The 13,961-nt window shown below is 39.5% G+C and overlaps 1 protein-coding gene across 1 annotated transcript; it reads right to left on the bottom strand.

Annotated features, from left to right (window-relative positions):
• Nucleotides 1-1,191: 1,191 nt before the first annotated feature.
• On the bottom strand, nt 1,192-13,119 carry pgrmc2 (progesterone receptor membrane component 2). The gene is made up of 3 exons (XM_079692283.1): nt 12,692-13,119; nt 4,870-5,025; nt 1,192-2,742 (listed from the first exon to the last, which is right to left on the bottom strand). The coding sequence occupies exons 1-3, from the start codon at nt 13,035-13,037 to the stop codon at nt 2,645-2,647; spliced, it is 600 nt and encodes a 199-aa protein (XP_079548409.1). The 5' UTR covers nt 13,038-13,119; the 3' UTR covers nt 1,192-2,644.
• Nucleotides 13,120-13,961: the final 842 nt, after the last annotated feature.

Raw genomic sequence — 13,961 nt, 5'->3', positions numbered from 1 at the left:
CCAGTTATACTAATAATAATAAATGTTTTGATTGTTTTTTACTCACAAATACAAAAAAAAATATTTAAAAAATATATACATCAAATAAAAAATTATAAAGAAATGAAAAAAGAATATGTAATTCTGTTTTAATACACAATTTTTTTTCATAAATACAAATACATTATTAATAATAATACATAGAATTTGGATGGATTACCTTCCGTGTTATACAATTGTAATAAAAAAATATAGATGTAAATGAAAAATATTCTTTAATACATCAATGATAAATAAGCAATTTATAAGTTATAAATTATTATAATCCAGTAGTATGATATAACTATTACCCTTATTAGTTGTAATACTGTTCTGGTATTTCTTCATTAAATAACTATCTACGGTACATAATATCTCCCCATATATTAACTAACCTATCTTTCCTTAATATTCAGGTTTTTTTTAACTTAAGAATTAAAATATGTTCCTGAATATTTTAAGTTCATACTAATTTGCCTATTTTGTAATCATATGAAGTTACACATGTATTTATTTATTGCAATATTCATGTATGTCCCTGCTAAATAAATACAAATGCCTTCCTTTTTTTAAATGTGTGCATCAAATTCCATTAAGGAAAAGTAGAGTGTGCGTTGTCAAATAATTTGATGACAACTTTTCCTTTTTTTATTCACCCATACCCATATTCAAAAATGAAGATTGCAAATAGCAAGGTAAGAAACCATCTAAAACAGCCCATAATTCTTGACGTCTTGCTTGGTAACCATACAGGAATACAGAGTGTAAAATGTAAAAATGTGCCTTCATATTTCCCTCCGGTTGCTTTTGGTGTTTACTGAACATCTGGTTTTGATTACTGAGAGCTTTGCTATGCAGCGGTCTCCCGGCTGTACAGTTTGTTCCCAAAAGTTTTTCACATATTCCCCGTACTGAAGATATGCATGAGAACCACCATCACAATGAAGCTCAGTTTAACCACACTGTAAATAACAGAACTTTAAATTCATTGAGATAATAATCTGTCTGCTGATAAGTTTGATGCATTATTATCTTGTCAATCATTAAACTTTAAAGCCCCTTTCTGTTTTCCCCGCAGGTGAACAGCAATTAACGTTTCAATGAACTATCAAATATTTTCCCGTTAGTGATCAAATCCTGCCGCCCCCGAGAGCAAATAAAATTCCAGACATCTTCAATTATTAACCAAATCGATTTATTATGCATGAACAAATCCCTTCCTGCCTCTGTCACGCAGACACGCACACACACACACACCCAACATTTAAATACATGACGTGGTGGGAAATTCGGCATAGCTCACTTTGTTGTTGCACATGCTTTAATAAAATGATAGATATATTTACAGGATAAGCAACGTCTCCGAACAAAATTTCGCAAGAACAGCTCCCGGTCCCGCCCTTTGCAACACTCCTTTTACATTTTTTGGGTGGAGGGTGAGGAGGGGGGGGGGAATCACCCACGTTTTAAAAAGAAGTTCAGAGCCAAAAAAAGAAGAAGAAAGGAACCGTGAGGGCTTTGGCCAGTACGACATCGCATTATACATATCTGGAGTTCCTCAACTACATAAATATGGCAGTAACACTGAGTAACTCATACGGTTTATTTACAGAGTTTGTGAAGTGGGGAGATTTGTACAGTCTGTGTGTGTGGGACGACTGACGGAACGTATGCCTTCTTCTTTTAAAGTCTGGGGGGGACGTGGGGGGGGGGGGGGGGGGACCGCTGCTCCATCCCTCCGCTCGCCTCCTCTGTTAGAACGGTCAGGACTGACGCAACAAACAAAATAAGGCACAATTAATACTTGGACCATTTTCAGGGGGAATCTACAGACTTGCAGCCGGCTTGTGAGGCATGTAAACAATTGAGTGGATTGATTAGGACTGCCCACCTTCCCTTTGTATTCCCGATCAGTGATTCAGTCCGTCTCGTGGGATTCAAAACAGAATTCATATGGCAAAGACCTTTTAAACCCCGCCCCCCCAAACCCCATCCAAAAAAGAGAAACTCCCTCCCTCTCTTCCCTATATGCTACTCAACAAATACAATCACATGGTGACAAACAAAGAAAACTAGTAGTGCATACACTACAAACACAACAGGAAAATGCGACGCCCCGCCGATTTCCGCAGCGCAGCCCTCTCGACAACGAGGGGAAATGATCCGAACAGGAAAAAAAGAAAGATTGATTGATAAGCTGTCCGAAGCCGAAGCAGTTTCAGTTGTGACTAAAGATAAAAAGAGAGAAATCTGCTCCCCCGTCCCGATGATCATCCTCCACGTGTTTCTCTACATCCACGATGACCCCCCCCTCCCCCCGGGAGAAATGACTAAAATATATTTCGAAGACATCTACTTGCACATCCCCTTTCTCCTCTTCCCCCCCAGACATGTTTTTTTATTTTATTTTGTTAAAAGAGCCCTCATTGAAGGATTTCAATCGTTGGTGGTCATCTCCGCAGGATGAAGAGGGAGGGAGGGAGGTCCTTCCAGAACAGCCGGACAGATCGAGGAGGTGAAGAGTTTTTTGGGGGGTGGAGAGAGGAGTGGCAGGTAGATGTGGGCGAGGGGGGGCGGTCTGTCGCAGCTGTTTGGGGTCTCCCGGCTTTGGTCGTTGTGATGCAGCTCAGTCGTGCTTCAGGTGGTCCTTGATGTCCTCCTCGTCCGTGTACTCCGACGGCTCGTCTCCGGGCTTCAGCAACCTGCCCACGTAGTCATATTTTTCTGGAAGATATGGATAAATACGTTAAATCAAGGAATCGTTAAAAATAAATTCACTTTCCAAACAGTTGGTTTTATTCATCTTTCACTTTCCTGATATCCTTTCAGTAACTCACAGCACTCAAGATATGCAGGAAAAACGTTATCGTAATTTATATCGGTTTGACAGCGGTGATTTAAGCTTTCATATCTCCCTGGAATATGGAAGGTATGAGATTAAGACGGGCTAGTAAGGGAATACATATCAGAAGATATATTTGCAAGTACAGCCGGGAAATATATTGATATCAAATCAGTAATGGATATAAAGCCACTTTATAGTTACAACTTTACAAATGTGGAATTTGCTGGTTTTCGTGGTCTTAAATCAAAGTAAATGTATCGGATGTTTTAAGGCCAGGAAGCGACAGATTTTTTGAAAGCCCAAGGATATCGAGTTTACGATCAAATAAAAAGAATCTAACAAATGTTTGACATTTTTGTTCTTGTGAAAATCCTCGAAAAATCGATCCATTATTAAAATAGTGGCTTTTCCATCGTCTTCTTATTGATTTGAAATATCATGTTTGTGCTGAACATCAGGGAGAACTCTTAGTGGTAAAACAGCACTCTGCGAGTAATTTACTGACTTCCTCCTACATGATTTAATCAGAAACTATTTGGGGCCGCCAACAAATAAAGCTGCCCAGTACAGCTTATCCCTTGTGTTGCGTTCAAAAGCTGTTACCGTTCGTGTGTCAATTTTGACCCATGATTTATCTCAGTCCAGAACACACACAAAAAATGACAATCATCCAATATTGTTTTAACTACATCATAACTAACTTATAATGCATTCATAACCGTACAATCCTGTTGTAATGTAATGTTATGGCCGAAAATACATTAAAGCACATATTGCACACGTGCATGTGTGTGTTCAGGTTCAAGTGTTGGTGCACATATTCTTTGAGAAAGGTCGAGTCCCCGTGGGGGGATTGGGCCAGAGGGAGGGGAGACCAGGTGCATGTTGCGAAATAAATGTGTTACAGTGGATGAAGGGGGGAGGGGAGGGGTGTCTAAAGTCAAAGATGAATCTTGATTGGGCAAAATTTGACCTCGAGTCACCCCAAACAATTCTGCTGGGTCTCCCCAGACCATCCATCCATCTTCTCCCGCTTATCCGTGGTCGGGTCGCGGAGGTAGCAGTTCCAGCAGAGAGCCCCAAACTTTCTCCCCAGACCCCAACACCAAATTATACACTTTTTTTTTTAGAGACCTTCAGACTTGGCACAAATTGTCAAAGTCAGTTTTGTAGTGTTTATTTAGCTGCTGTGGATGATATCACGAAGCCTTGTTCCATAAAAAGAACTAGAGCGTAGTTATTATATCATTTTAACTTGGAAACACAACATAAGGGTTAAAATGTGTTATCTGCCTCACTTAGAGCCGAGTGTCCAGAGACTTATTTGAGTAATCAGAGGCCCGACATGTTTCAGTCCCAAATTAGACACGAAGGAACCAAAAAGAAAAACACAAGCTTTGAGGTTATCCACTTTTCAGGGCAGATTCTAAATCACAGACTATAATAAAAACATCTAAAACGGTGTTATCTAAAACAATCAGATCTAAATAGAAGTTTTTTCAGTTTCAGTGTTTCCTGTTTTAACCATTTTTCCAGCAGATGGGAAGCTGAGGATATCTTTAGCTTGGGTTTATTGCGTGTTTGTGCAGTGTTCTCCAAAGTTTGTTTTAGCTGCACATTTTAAAAATAACCTGTTTTTAGAGCCGAGTCATCAGCCACATTTATCAACCGTAAAATCTTTGTATCTCAACAAGCAAAATAAAATGTATGACTTTAATGTAAGGCAAGAAATATGTTTAAAAAAAGCAGAAATAATATTGAATGTGTATTTTTGAGCCTAATTAAACGTTTGTGTACTGCCTTGAAGCTTTGAACTGTCCCACTGTCATGCAACATATAAAGCCACAGCTTACGAGCTCAACGAAACTGAAGATAAACTCGAGTTTTGGATCCTCAGTTTGACTCGACTAAATAAGCAGAGAGGCCGGTGATAAACACGGTGGAAGCATCTGTGAAATCAAAGTCAAATCAATATCTCTGCTGGAAACACGATGAAACAAGCGTACCCATGAACTGCATCTCCCACTCCCTCACGCTCTCCATCTGCACGGCGTTGAGGTCGGATAAGTCGTCGTACTCGTCCCTCAGGGCGTCTTTCTCCAGGCAGAAAGTGGCCAGGCCTCTCGAAGCATCCCGGCCCGCGAAAACACCATAAGGACCGTCTGAGGAAGAAACACAGATGTCAGGATGAAGAAATCATTAAGAGTCAGCCCACAAGTTAACCATCAGGACCGAGATCTTCAGGATGAATACGTCGGTTTCCTTCCTGGTTTCGGACCGAGTGTCTGTTTCTTTGTTTCTTGCGCCTCTGTTTTCAGAGCTGGTTTTTGGAAAAGATTAAGGCTTTAACCGAATCAGATTTGTTTAATTAATCGGATTTGGCTGTTATAAATAGCAGTGTTTCCCACAGATCTGAAATATACTTGGGGGGGGGGGGGTTGAGGTGACGTGCCTTTGTGACGTGCAGCAACATTAACCTTTCAGTTGGTCGCTTGTTAGCAGACCCTTCACACCATGGCAGAGTGAACAGGTACAGGCAGGGCCCTTAGTGATAGCCCTATAGTTTAAATCTACTACCCACAAATAAACATATGGACATGGGTTACTATTTTAAAAAAAAATGGTTAATGTATTAAGGAACCCCAATGTGATTTTAAGTGGGGGTGGACCTCAAATCCTCTAGGGGGGTCCGGGGGCATGCTCCCCCTGTAAGATTTGTTTTATTATTTTGGAGTTAAATGCATCAATCTGGTGCACTTTGAGGGGCAAATAAAGAGACTAGATCTATGGGAACACCTATATGAAACAAAACTGTATACATTTAAATAATCATAAAATCATGGCCATAACCAATAACATCCCATATCCAATATGAAAAAACACTGAAACTGGTTTATTTATTTTTGGTTCATTTATAGTTGTGAGTGTGTCTGTGCTCCTGAATCAGCCTCTCCTGTCTCCCCCCTCTCCTCCCTGCTCTTCTTTGAGGCAGCAGCAAAGACTAGTTTTAGCTCTCAAAAAGTTTTAAAAGTGTATCTTACCTTTTTTCACCTACTTTTTTATTTTTTATTCATGCATATTTTACTAATCACTAACCTCTCAAATGGAAATATGTGTTTACATAAATGGTGACCAAACCGTTTGAGACCCACTGAGAACTTAGACTAAGTGAACTATCTAAACACTCAAGGGTCCTTTACCTCACCTGAGCTGAGGTTATCCCGAGCTTGAATGACACACAGAGACCAATCAAGGGCTTTGATTTATGATCTGTATGACAGTGGCCATGTCAGCAGGCCACATCATGTAGACAGCCAATCACCCTGTGTGAGGCAGGCCACTTAACAGGCCAGGCCATCTGGAAACCTAGTTTAGCTTGTTCCAGAGGTAGATCAAATAGCCAAGTGTGTTAGGTCTAACTCTCAGTGTGTGTTTGGCTCCGCTCACCGGTCCGTCACAGCGGGCGGAGCTGCAGGATTTCTGCTTCACACACGTTGCATACCGCTATTTTACTGTCTTTTTCGGACACCTTAAAATACTGCCAGCCTGGTGAAGCCATTTTGGCGAGCTTGTTTTGCCGCGCACAGAGAAAAGTGTCATGTGCGATCGGCATTTTTAGAGAACTCCGATCGATCGGCAGAGAGTGAGTATCGGCCGATATCGATCGGCGGCCGATCGGAGCATCCCTAGTTACACGAAAATGTGACTGTTACTCTTGTTTCAACTCAGCGGGTCAGCGCGCTGCTTGGCGTGGGACTTTTCTGCTGTGTCAAATAATATAACGCAAACTGTCTGGAAAAAAGAGACATATTTCATTTATGTTATAAATAATGGATTGAGTTCATCAACCCATGGAGAACTGATTTCAGGCTAAAACTATTTGCTTCTCTAATACAAACAGACTTCTTGGATGTTATTCTCTGCTGCCAGTTTGATGGATTGTTTTGGTTTCTTATAGTTCGGCTTCAAACTAAAATGAACTACCTAAGATTCTTCCTACCTCTTGATTTTCTACTGAAATACAATAAAAAGAAACGTTTCCACATTGTTAAAACATGGTTTAAAGAGGAAGAGAAGTGATTAAAACTGTACAAAATCAGATTTAGTTCAGCAACAATTTCAGCATTGCACCTCTCATGTGACTGCTGCTGCTTCACAGTAAAGCCTTCAGGAGGGCCAGTAAATAAAGCACTTGAATGCAGCGCAGAAACACCGAGGTCACATTAACAAAAACACTTCTTGCAGCACGAAAATCAGACATGCTTCTCTTTGTCTGAAAACCTGTTGAGGGCGATGGAGCAGAAGTTCTGGTTTAGTGCGAAGTTGTTACAAGAGCAGAAGGTGTATTGATATTGAGATGATGCAAACTGTGACAGGTCTGAAATGATATATATGATATTTTATCGGAACAAGGCTTCATGATATCCTCCACAACAGCCGGGGTCTGGGGAGACCCAGCAGAATTGTTGGGGGTGACTCAGTGTCAAATTTGGCCCAATCAAGATTCATCTTTGACTTTAGACACCCCTCCCCCACATCCACTGTAACAATAATTTTTTTCGCAACATGCACCTGGCCTCGCCTCCCTCTGGCCCCCTCCCCCCACAGGAACTCGACCTTTCTCAAAGAATATGTACACTAACACTTGAACCTGAACACACACATGCACGTGTGCAATATGTGGTGTAATGTGTTTTGGGGCCATACAATAAAATTACAACAGGATTGTACGGTTATGAATGCATTATAAGTTAGTTATGATGTAGTTAAAACATTATTGGTTGTTTACTCCTCCTTTGCCCCCCTTGAACTAATGTCATTATGAAAATACTGTATTTTACTGTTAAAGGGCTCTGTATCCTGTAACTCAATGGGTTAAGGGGCTGGGTGGGAGAGTGGTGGGATTGAAATTAAGTTTTTGATTTGTCAGCATGTGTGTATATATCTTTACTGAATCTGCATCACTTGCTTTTGTTAAAAAACTGAGAAAATCAATAAAGATATTTACCATTAAACAATATAGGATGATAGTCATTATTTGTGAGTGTTTTGAACACAACCCAAGGGTTAAAGGGTTTGAAAGAGTGCAGACAAATAGTTGAATTACAGTCCATGAATCTATTAATTCATCTACTAGGATCATTGACAAAGCAAACACTGGTTTCAGCGGCTATTTAATGATTTGTTACTTCTCTTCGGCCTTGTAAAGAGTCTCGTCGCTGCCTTTTAGTCGAATAATACGTACTAATCATGCAATATGATTACGGTTATGATAAATAATCCAGTGTGGAGGACCGCTACTTTCATAATAATAATAATCATAATTGATATACAATTGCATTTGACAGTCCACAACTTAAAGATATTCACTTAAATATGAAATAATAAAGAAATAGACAAAAAAATCTCCATATAGAGGTTTAAAAACAGCAATTTTCGGAAATACTCAGAAATATTGTGGTATTTTCAACTAGTTGGTCAACTAACCCTAACCCTGTTGTGTAACTCCACAATTAACAATGAAAATCTTTGAGGTAAAATGGTGTATTTTAAGAGAATACTGTGTTAAAATGATTTTTCATGCCCAGAACTTTCTAAATCTCTTCAAAAAGCACGTATTATGTTATTTAGCCTCTTGAAACATTTCTCCAACAACGCCCCGGGTCTTTCTCGCTCATGAATCTCTTGTTTTCCTGCAGAAGAACATCATCTGACCAGCATGTGAAAACTCTGCAGGCCCTCAGGTTTCCTCATTTCAAAGTGTGCAACAGAAAGAAAAAAACAACTTAGTGCATACTGCTTCCATGACGCCTTATCAACTCGAAGATTAGATGTGCTCCTACCTTGCTTAACTAAATAAGCATTTTACAGATAAAACCACACACCAGTATCCCTACATCATCAGAAACTAATATTCGTTTCTTTCTATTATTGGAATTATGTTCTTTTTTTAAATATCCTGACTCACAAAGTAAAGAATTACTGAATCAGATTTGAGCCAAAAATAAAGTCAACCCTTTAAGTGTCTCAGCTGTAATGAGAGCTCCAGCTGGACTCTGCAGCGCTGCAGCTGAATGCCATTTTAATTTCCGATTCATCTCAGGGTGTAAAAAACGCCAAAAATATCGATAAAAGCACATGTTGGAGCTGCTTATCTAACCTGAGCAACGAAAGCCAAGCAAAAGCATTGAGAGGAAACAAAGGCAAGGTTTTACTTCCTAGAAGCTGGATCCAACTTTCACTTATTTTAGAAAGTGGACAAAACTTTCACTCTCTCAAAGTAAAACAAATTTGATTCACTCCTAAACAAGACATACATTACTTTTCTGTCAACTCTGACATATGGATTGATAAACTACAGGTCCCAGAATGGAGTCCACTGTGAACAACACCAAGTCAACAAGTTAAAGCTGCAGTAATATTACATGTTAGACGCTTTTATCCAAAGCAACTTACATACTCAGTACTGTGGGCAATCCCCACAGGAGCAATTTGGGGTGACACACCCACATGCTGACTGCAGTGGGGTTTGAACCCACTGCACCACACGCCTCCTAATAATAAGCATTTTTCTGCCCTTAATCAAGGAAATAATTGACAAAGTAATGAAAAAGAAACAAATTGTTAATTGGAGCTTTAACTAAAATAATAACCTTAGTTAATCATTTCCAAACTGAATTCTTAAAATGTGCCTATTATTGCTCAGTCATTCAAATGTTTTTAACTATGCAAATCTAACAGGGGAGCTACTTCATAAGCCATTATGGGCCTATAAACTCTCATGAACAATGTTCAACCTGTTCCTTAGATGCTTACTGTTTTATATACATGTATACGTACAAAAAATATAAACACGTAAAAGTCATGAACTTGGACCTCTCTAGTTGAGCAAAACCGAAATCATTCAAGTTTATACCTACTTAGAAATGAGAGGTTGAGAAAATGATTGATATTTTGTGTCACGCGGGTCAACTTTGATCGGCTGCCAACAAATCATAAATGACTTTCCTCTAAAACTCTGACAAATGGTTTAAATAACTTGTGGTCCCAGCATGAAGCCCACTGTGAAAAACACCCACTAAACGTTTAAAACATGGCCGAGTCAAATCCAGTGTCTCTCTACTGTAAGTCTGTGTCATAACCTGAAGAGCTGGAGAGATTCAGGCCTACTTGGCCCGGTGCTGGCTGCTGGTGTCGAATACCAGATGTGACACATGACGCAGGAATGTTGTTTGAATAATTATAGTTTATTACAGAGTCACGTGGCGCGGTGGATTAGTGCGTAGGTGTTCGGATCAGGGGGTCACAGGTTCAAACCCCACTGTAGTCAGCATGTCGTTTTGTCCCTGGGCTAGACACTTCACCCCAAATTGCTCCTGTGGGGATTGCCCACAGTATTGAATATGTAAGTCGCTTGGATAAAACCGTCTAACAAGTATCATGTAATGTTTGAGAAAATGTTGAGTAGCAGGCAGGGCTAGACATTATAAACGGCCCGCTGGCCCGGAAGCATCATCTAAACAACCCGGGCCAGCATAACGTACTTTCCACTTGCCCGCTCGGACCATTACAATTATTGCTTTAAAAAAAAAAAAAACATTAAGACATAAAATCACATTGTCCTGTGGTATTGGTATTTTGACAAGCAATTTTGTTAAATAGTCTCGTTCATCAACGCTACAACATAGCATTTCGTGAGACGGTTGTTTGCTGCAGAGCGCAGCGCGAGCAGGCTCCCGTGAGCGCGTTCCTCCACTACAGACTTTCGCGTCACCTAACCATTCGCCAAAATGTTTTTAATACCACCGGTAGCCAAGCGCTGCGCCAGACCAAAAACAATCTTCAAATAAAATAATGTCACCGGAGGAGTTAAAGGAGAGCGACCACACTGGCTTGATCGATGGAGTTGGTTTCAATATGATGATATAAACAAGGTATTTTGTCGGCTCTGTACATCAATGCCGACCTATGCTGACAAGTAAGTGAAGAGTAGAAAATATAAAAGGTATTGGCTATAAGGAAATGTCCCAGCAGTTTAGGATAATGAAGGTTCTAATCTAATCTATTACCGTTACATCTCTAACTCCTGATAATGACAGGAAGGCAGGAAGTGCATTATACAAATAATAATACTCATAGCAGAAATGTCACCTTCCTTTTTCCTTTTTTTCTTTAACAATGACCACAATATAATGATTTTAATAAACGAAATATGAACAATTGAGGAAAATGAGGAAGAACTGATGATTAAAATGTTGTAGTACAAGTAGTAATGTCGTTCGTGCATCAATTACTAATGCAACAAAAGTTCATTTTCTTCATTATTAGTCGATTTTTGGACGAATGCTCTTAGGCCAGTGGTTACAATGGTGGGGCCGGGCCAGTAAATTGTTAGCCTTAATGTCTACCCCTGGCAGGTTAGCGCTGCTTTGCAAACAAATAAGTAAAGATGTATTGGAAGTAGAGCGTGCTTCTTCAAAGTAATGAAATGTTTTTGCTCTTTGAAAAAACTATTCCACTGGGCAGCTTTTACTTTACTTCACTTATTCAGTAAAGTCACAAAATAAAACCAGCATCTCTGCATAAAACTAACCTCCACATGAGTAAATGTTGCAAGATTAATATTTCTAAGGTGAAAATATTGGGGCAAACTTCAGTGTCGTAAGGCACTTTAAACTCAAGTAATCTACTCAAGTACATTTGGCGGTATTTGTACTTTGCTTAAGTGTTTTAACGTTATGCTACTATCTACTACACTACGTTTCAATGAGATTAGTTACCTTAGTAACTTTGTAAATGTGCGAATATTTCATAATACATATATTGAGTACTATGTGGATGTTTGTAATTAATTGTTAAATATTAAAATTAAACCACCAAAGATAATAACAAAACAAAAGAGTATATCTTTCAGCACCATTAATCATAAGCTAATATTATAATGTTACAACTAAACAGCACATTTGGCTGCATGGTGAGTACTTTTACTTTAATACTTTAAGTGCATTTTCTATACAATACCTGATACTTAAGCCTAATTGTAGATGCTTGACTTGTACTTGTATCGTAGCATCAATATTTTGACTCGGAAGTTAAAAGATGGTTATATTTCCATCATTGAAAGTCTGCAGCCCAGACACCCAGACAGTGCATGTCTGTGTCAACAAGCCAACAGGCTAGCCTTAGCAGCAGACTAGCTTGTTTAAAACTGGAACTTTATCTTAAAAGTGAACATGTTTAGTGTTTTTAATTACAAATTTAGGAGGTGCTATATTAGATATGTCACATTAGTCACGAACTTTCCTAAAATACAGCCTTGCTAACACCTCTCCTCCCATTCAATAAATTGTGTTAGCTGTAATTTAGCCCTTCATAGTGTTGATGTGTCAGAGAGTCAACAGATTTTCATTTTTCACGGTCAATTTGTATATATATATTTTACTATTTAGTTCCGTTTTATTTTCGTAGAGTCAAAGCAAAATAGAGCTACGCTAGCTAAACACAGCCATGCTCACACATAGCAACCCATTCAATAACATAGACAAAAAGAGCTAAACTAGCTTACTATAGCCATGCTAACACATAGCATCCCATTAAATTACATGGACAAAAAGAGCTAAGCTAGCTAACCAGAGCCATGCTCACACCTAGCATCCGATTCAATAACATAGACTAAGCTAAAAATGAGCTAAGCTATCTAACCATAGCCGTTAGCGCCCAATTTGTGTTGTCCGGGACAATTCACCACGAGCGGGGGACGTGTCATCTATAAACTCACGCGGCTGTCAGTTGGTTGTTTTCCCGCGTTTCCCCCTGTATTTTACTTACCTTTCCCGTAAAACTTTTTCCCGCTGGTCACATCGAAGATCTTCATGTTGACAACCATGAGGATGCGGGGGTTCTGGAGCCCATCGTACTCCCCCAGCTGCTCCAGACTGAAGTCCCGTCTCCTCATCTTGGGCAGAGCCGAGGCCTCGTCGCCCTGGGCCGCGGACACGATGAGCCGCCTGCCCCACCGTCGGTACGCCGCCAGACACAGCGCCGCCACCAGAACCACAACACTGAGATTCAACAACATCGCACTGAGGCCGTACCCGTCGGAGGACTCTTCCGCTGCCCCCTGCCCGCCGCTGGTGTCCACTGGTCCGCTGGAAGTGTCTCCATCGTCCGCCATACTGCACGGTTAGCGCCTACCCGCCCCTGGACAGATGCTGCGTTCAAGTCCTGTCGGGGAATCACAGGAACCACTAGTTGAACGAGTGTTGTTACATTGTGTTATTTGGTGCAACGTAGAGCTGTGTGTGTATGTGTGTTAATATTGTGCTAGAGCTAACGATTACGTATATTATCAATTCTACTATCCTTCTAATGGTCCCTTTTCTTTTTCACTCAATGAATTAATCATTGTGTCAACAGAATGTCAGCAAATAGCAAAAATATTTCAATAAATTGTTCCAGAAAGTCAAAGTGACATTTTACATGTCACCATGAGTCCAAAATCCAGACAACCATGTACTTTGTTACTTTTAACTATCAAGGATGTGTAAGAAAATCTCCAAATTAACATAGTTGAAAAGCTAGAACAGGTTTGTAACACTCCAACTCAAACATTAATCCATTATGGATTTTATAAATACGAGTTATTTACACTGATTAATTATTGTTAAACTTGGCTACACTCTTTTTGTATATGCATAAGTGAAATCACCTGATTATTATCTTATTATTTATTATTAAAAAGTAACCCACAGAGTGATGGTTGCAGAATGCAGATCACTGAAAGTAAACTTATTATTCTTTATTCAGATGACGTTTCGAAATAATCATGTTTATTTATTTTGTCAAAGTGAGATGAAGGGGAGAGGGAAAGGAAAATGTACAAACATGAGACTATTGAGACATATACAGTTAATACAATATAAATGAAAAGATGTGGATTTGTCCGACTGCAGACCAACCAACAACTATTAGCCTACTTTATGTTTAGGTATTTTGTGTAAATATCACAATATTTTCTTTTATCAATTAATGTTATTATCTCAGTCTTGGTAGCCTACTGCTTTTGGTATGCATGTGTCTTGTTTTGGTTTTGCATTCT

The sequence above is a fragment of the Notothenia rossii genome (genome assembly GCF_949606895.1).
Source record: "Notothenia rossii genome assembly, chromosome: 7".
NCBI lineage: Eukaryota > Metazoa > Chordata > Actinopteri > Perciformes > Nototheniidae > Notothenia > Notothenia rossii.
Note: the sequence above shows the minus strand (reverse complement) of the source record. Positions and strands in the feature narration are given on the sequence as shown.

What these genes read in the sequence shown, in the direction of transcription:
- pgrmc2 (XM_079692283.1), bottom strand. Translation starts at nt 13,037, where the DNA reads ATGGCGGACGATGGAGACACTTCCAGCGGACCAGTGGACACCAGCGGC. An exon ending in GAAAAAGTTTTACGGGAAAG is followed by an intron (nt 5,026 to 12,691) that starts GTAAGTAAAATA and finishes TTTCTTCCTCAG; the next exon opens with ACGGTCCTTATGGTGTTTTC. An exon ending in GTGGGAGATGCAGTTCATGG is followed by an intron (nt 2,743 to 4,869) that starts GTACGCTTGTTT and finishes CATATCTTCCAG; the next exon opens with AAAAATATGACTACGTGGGC.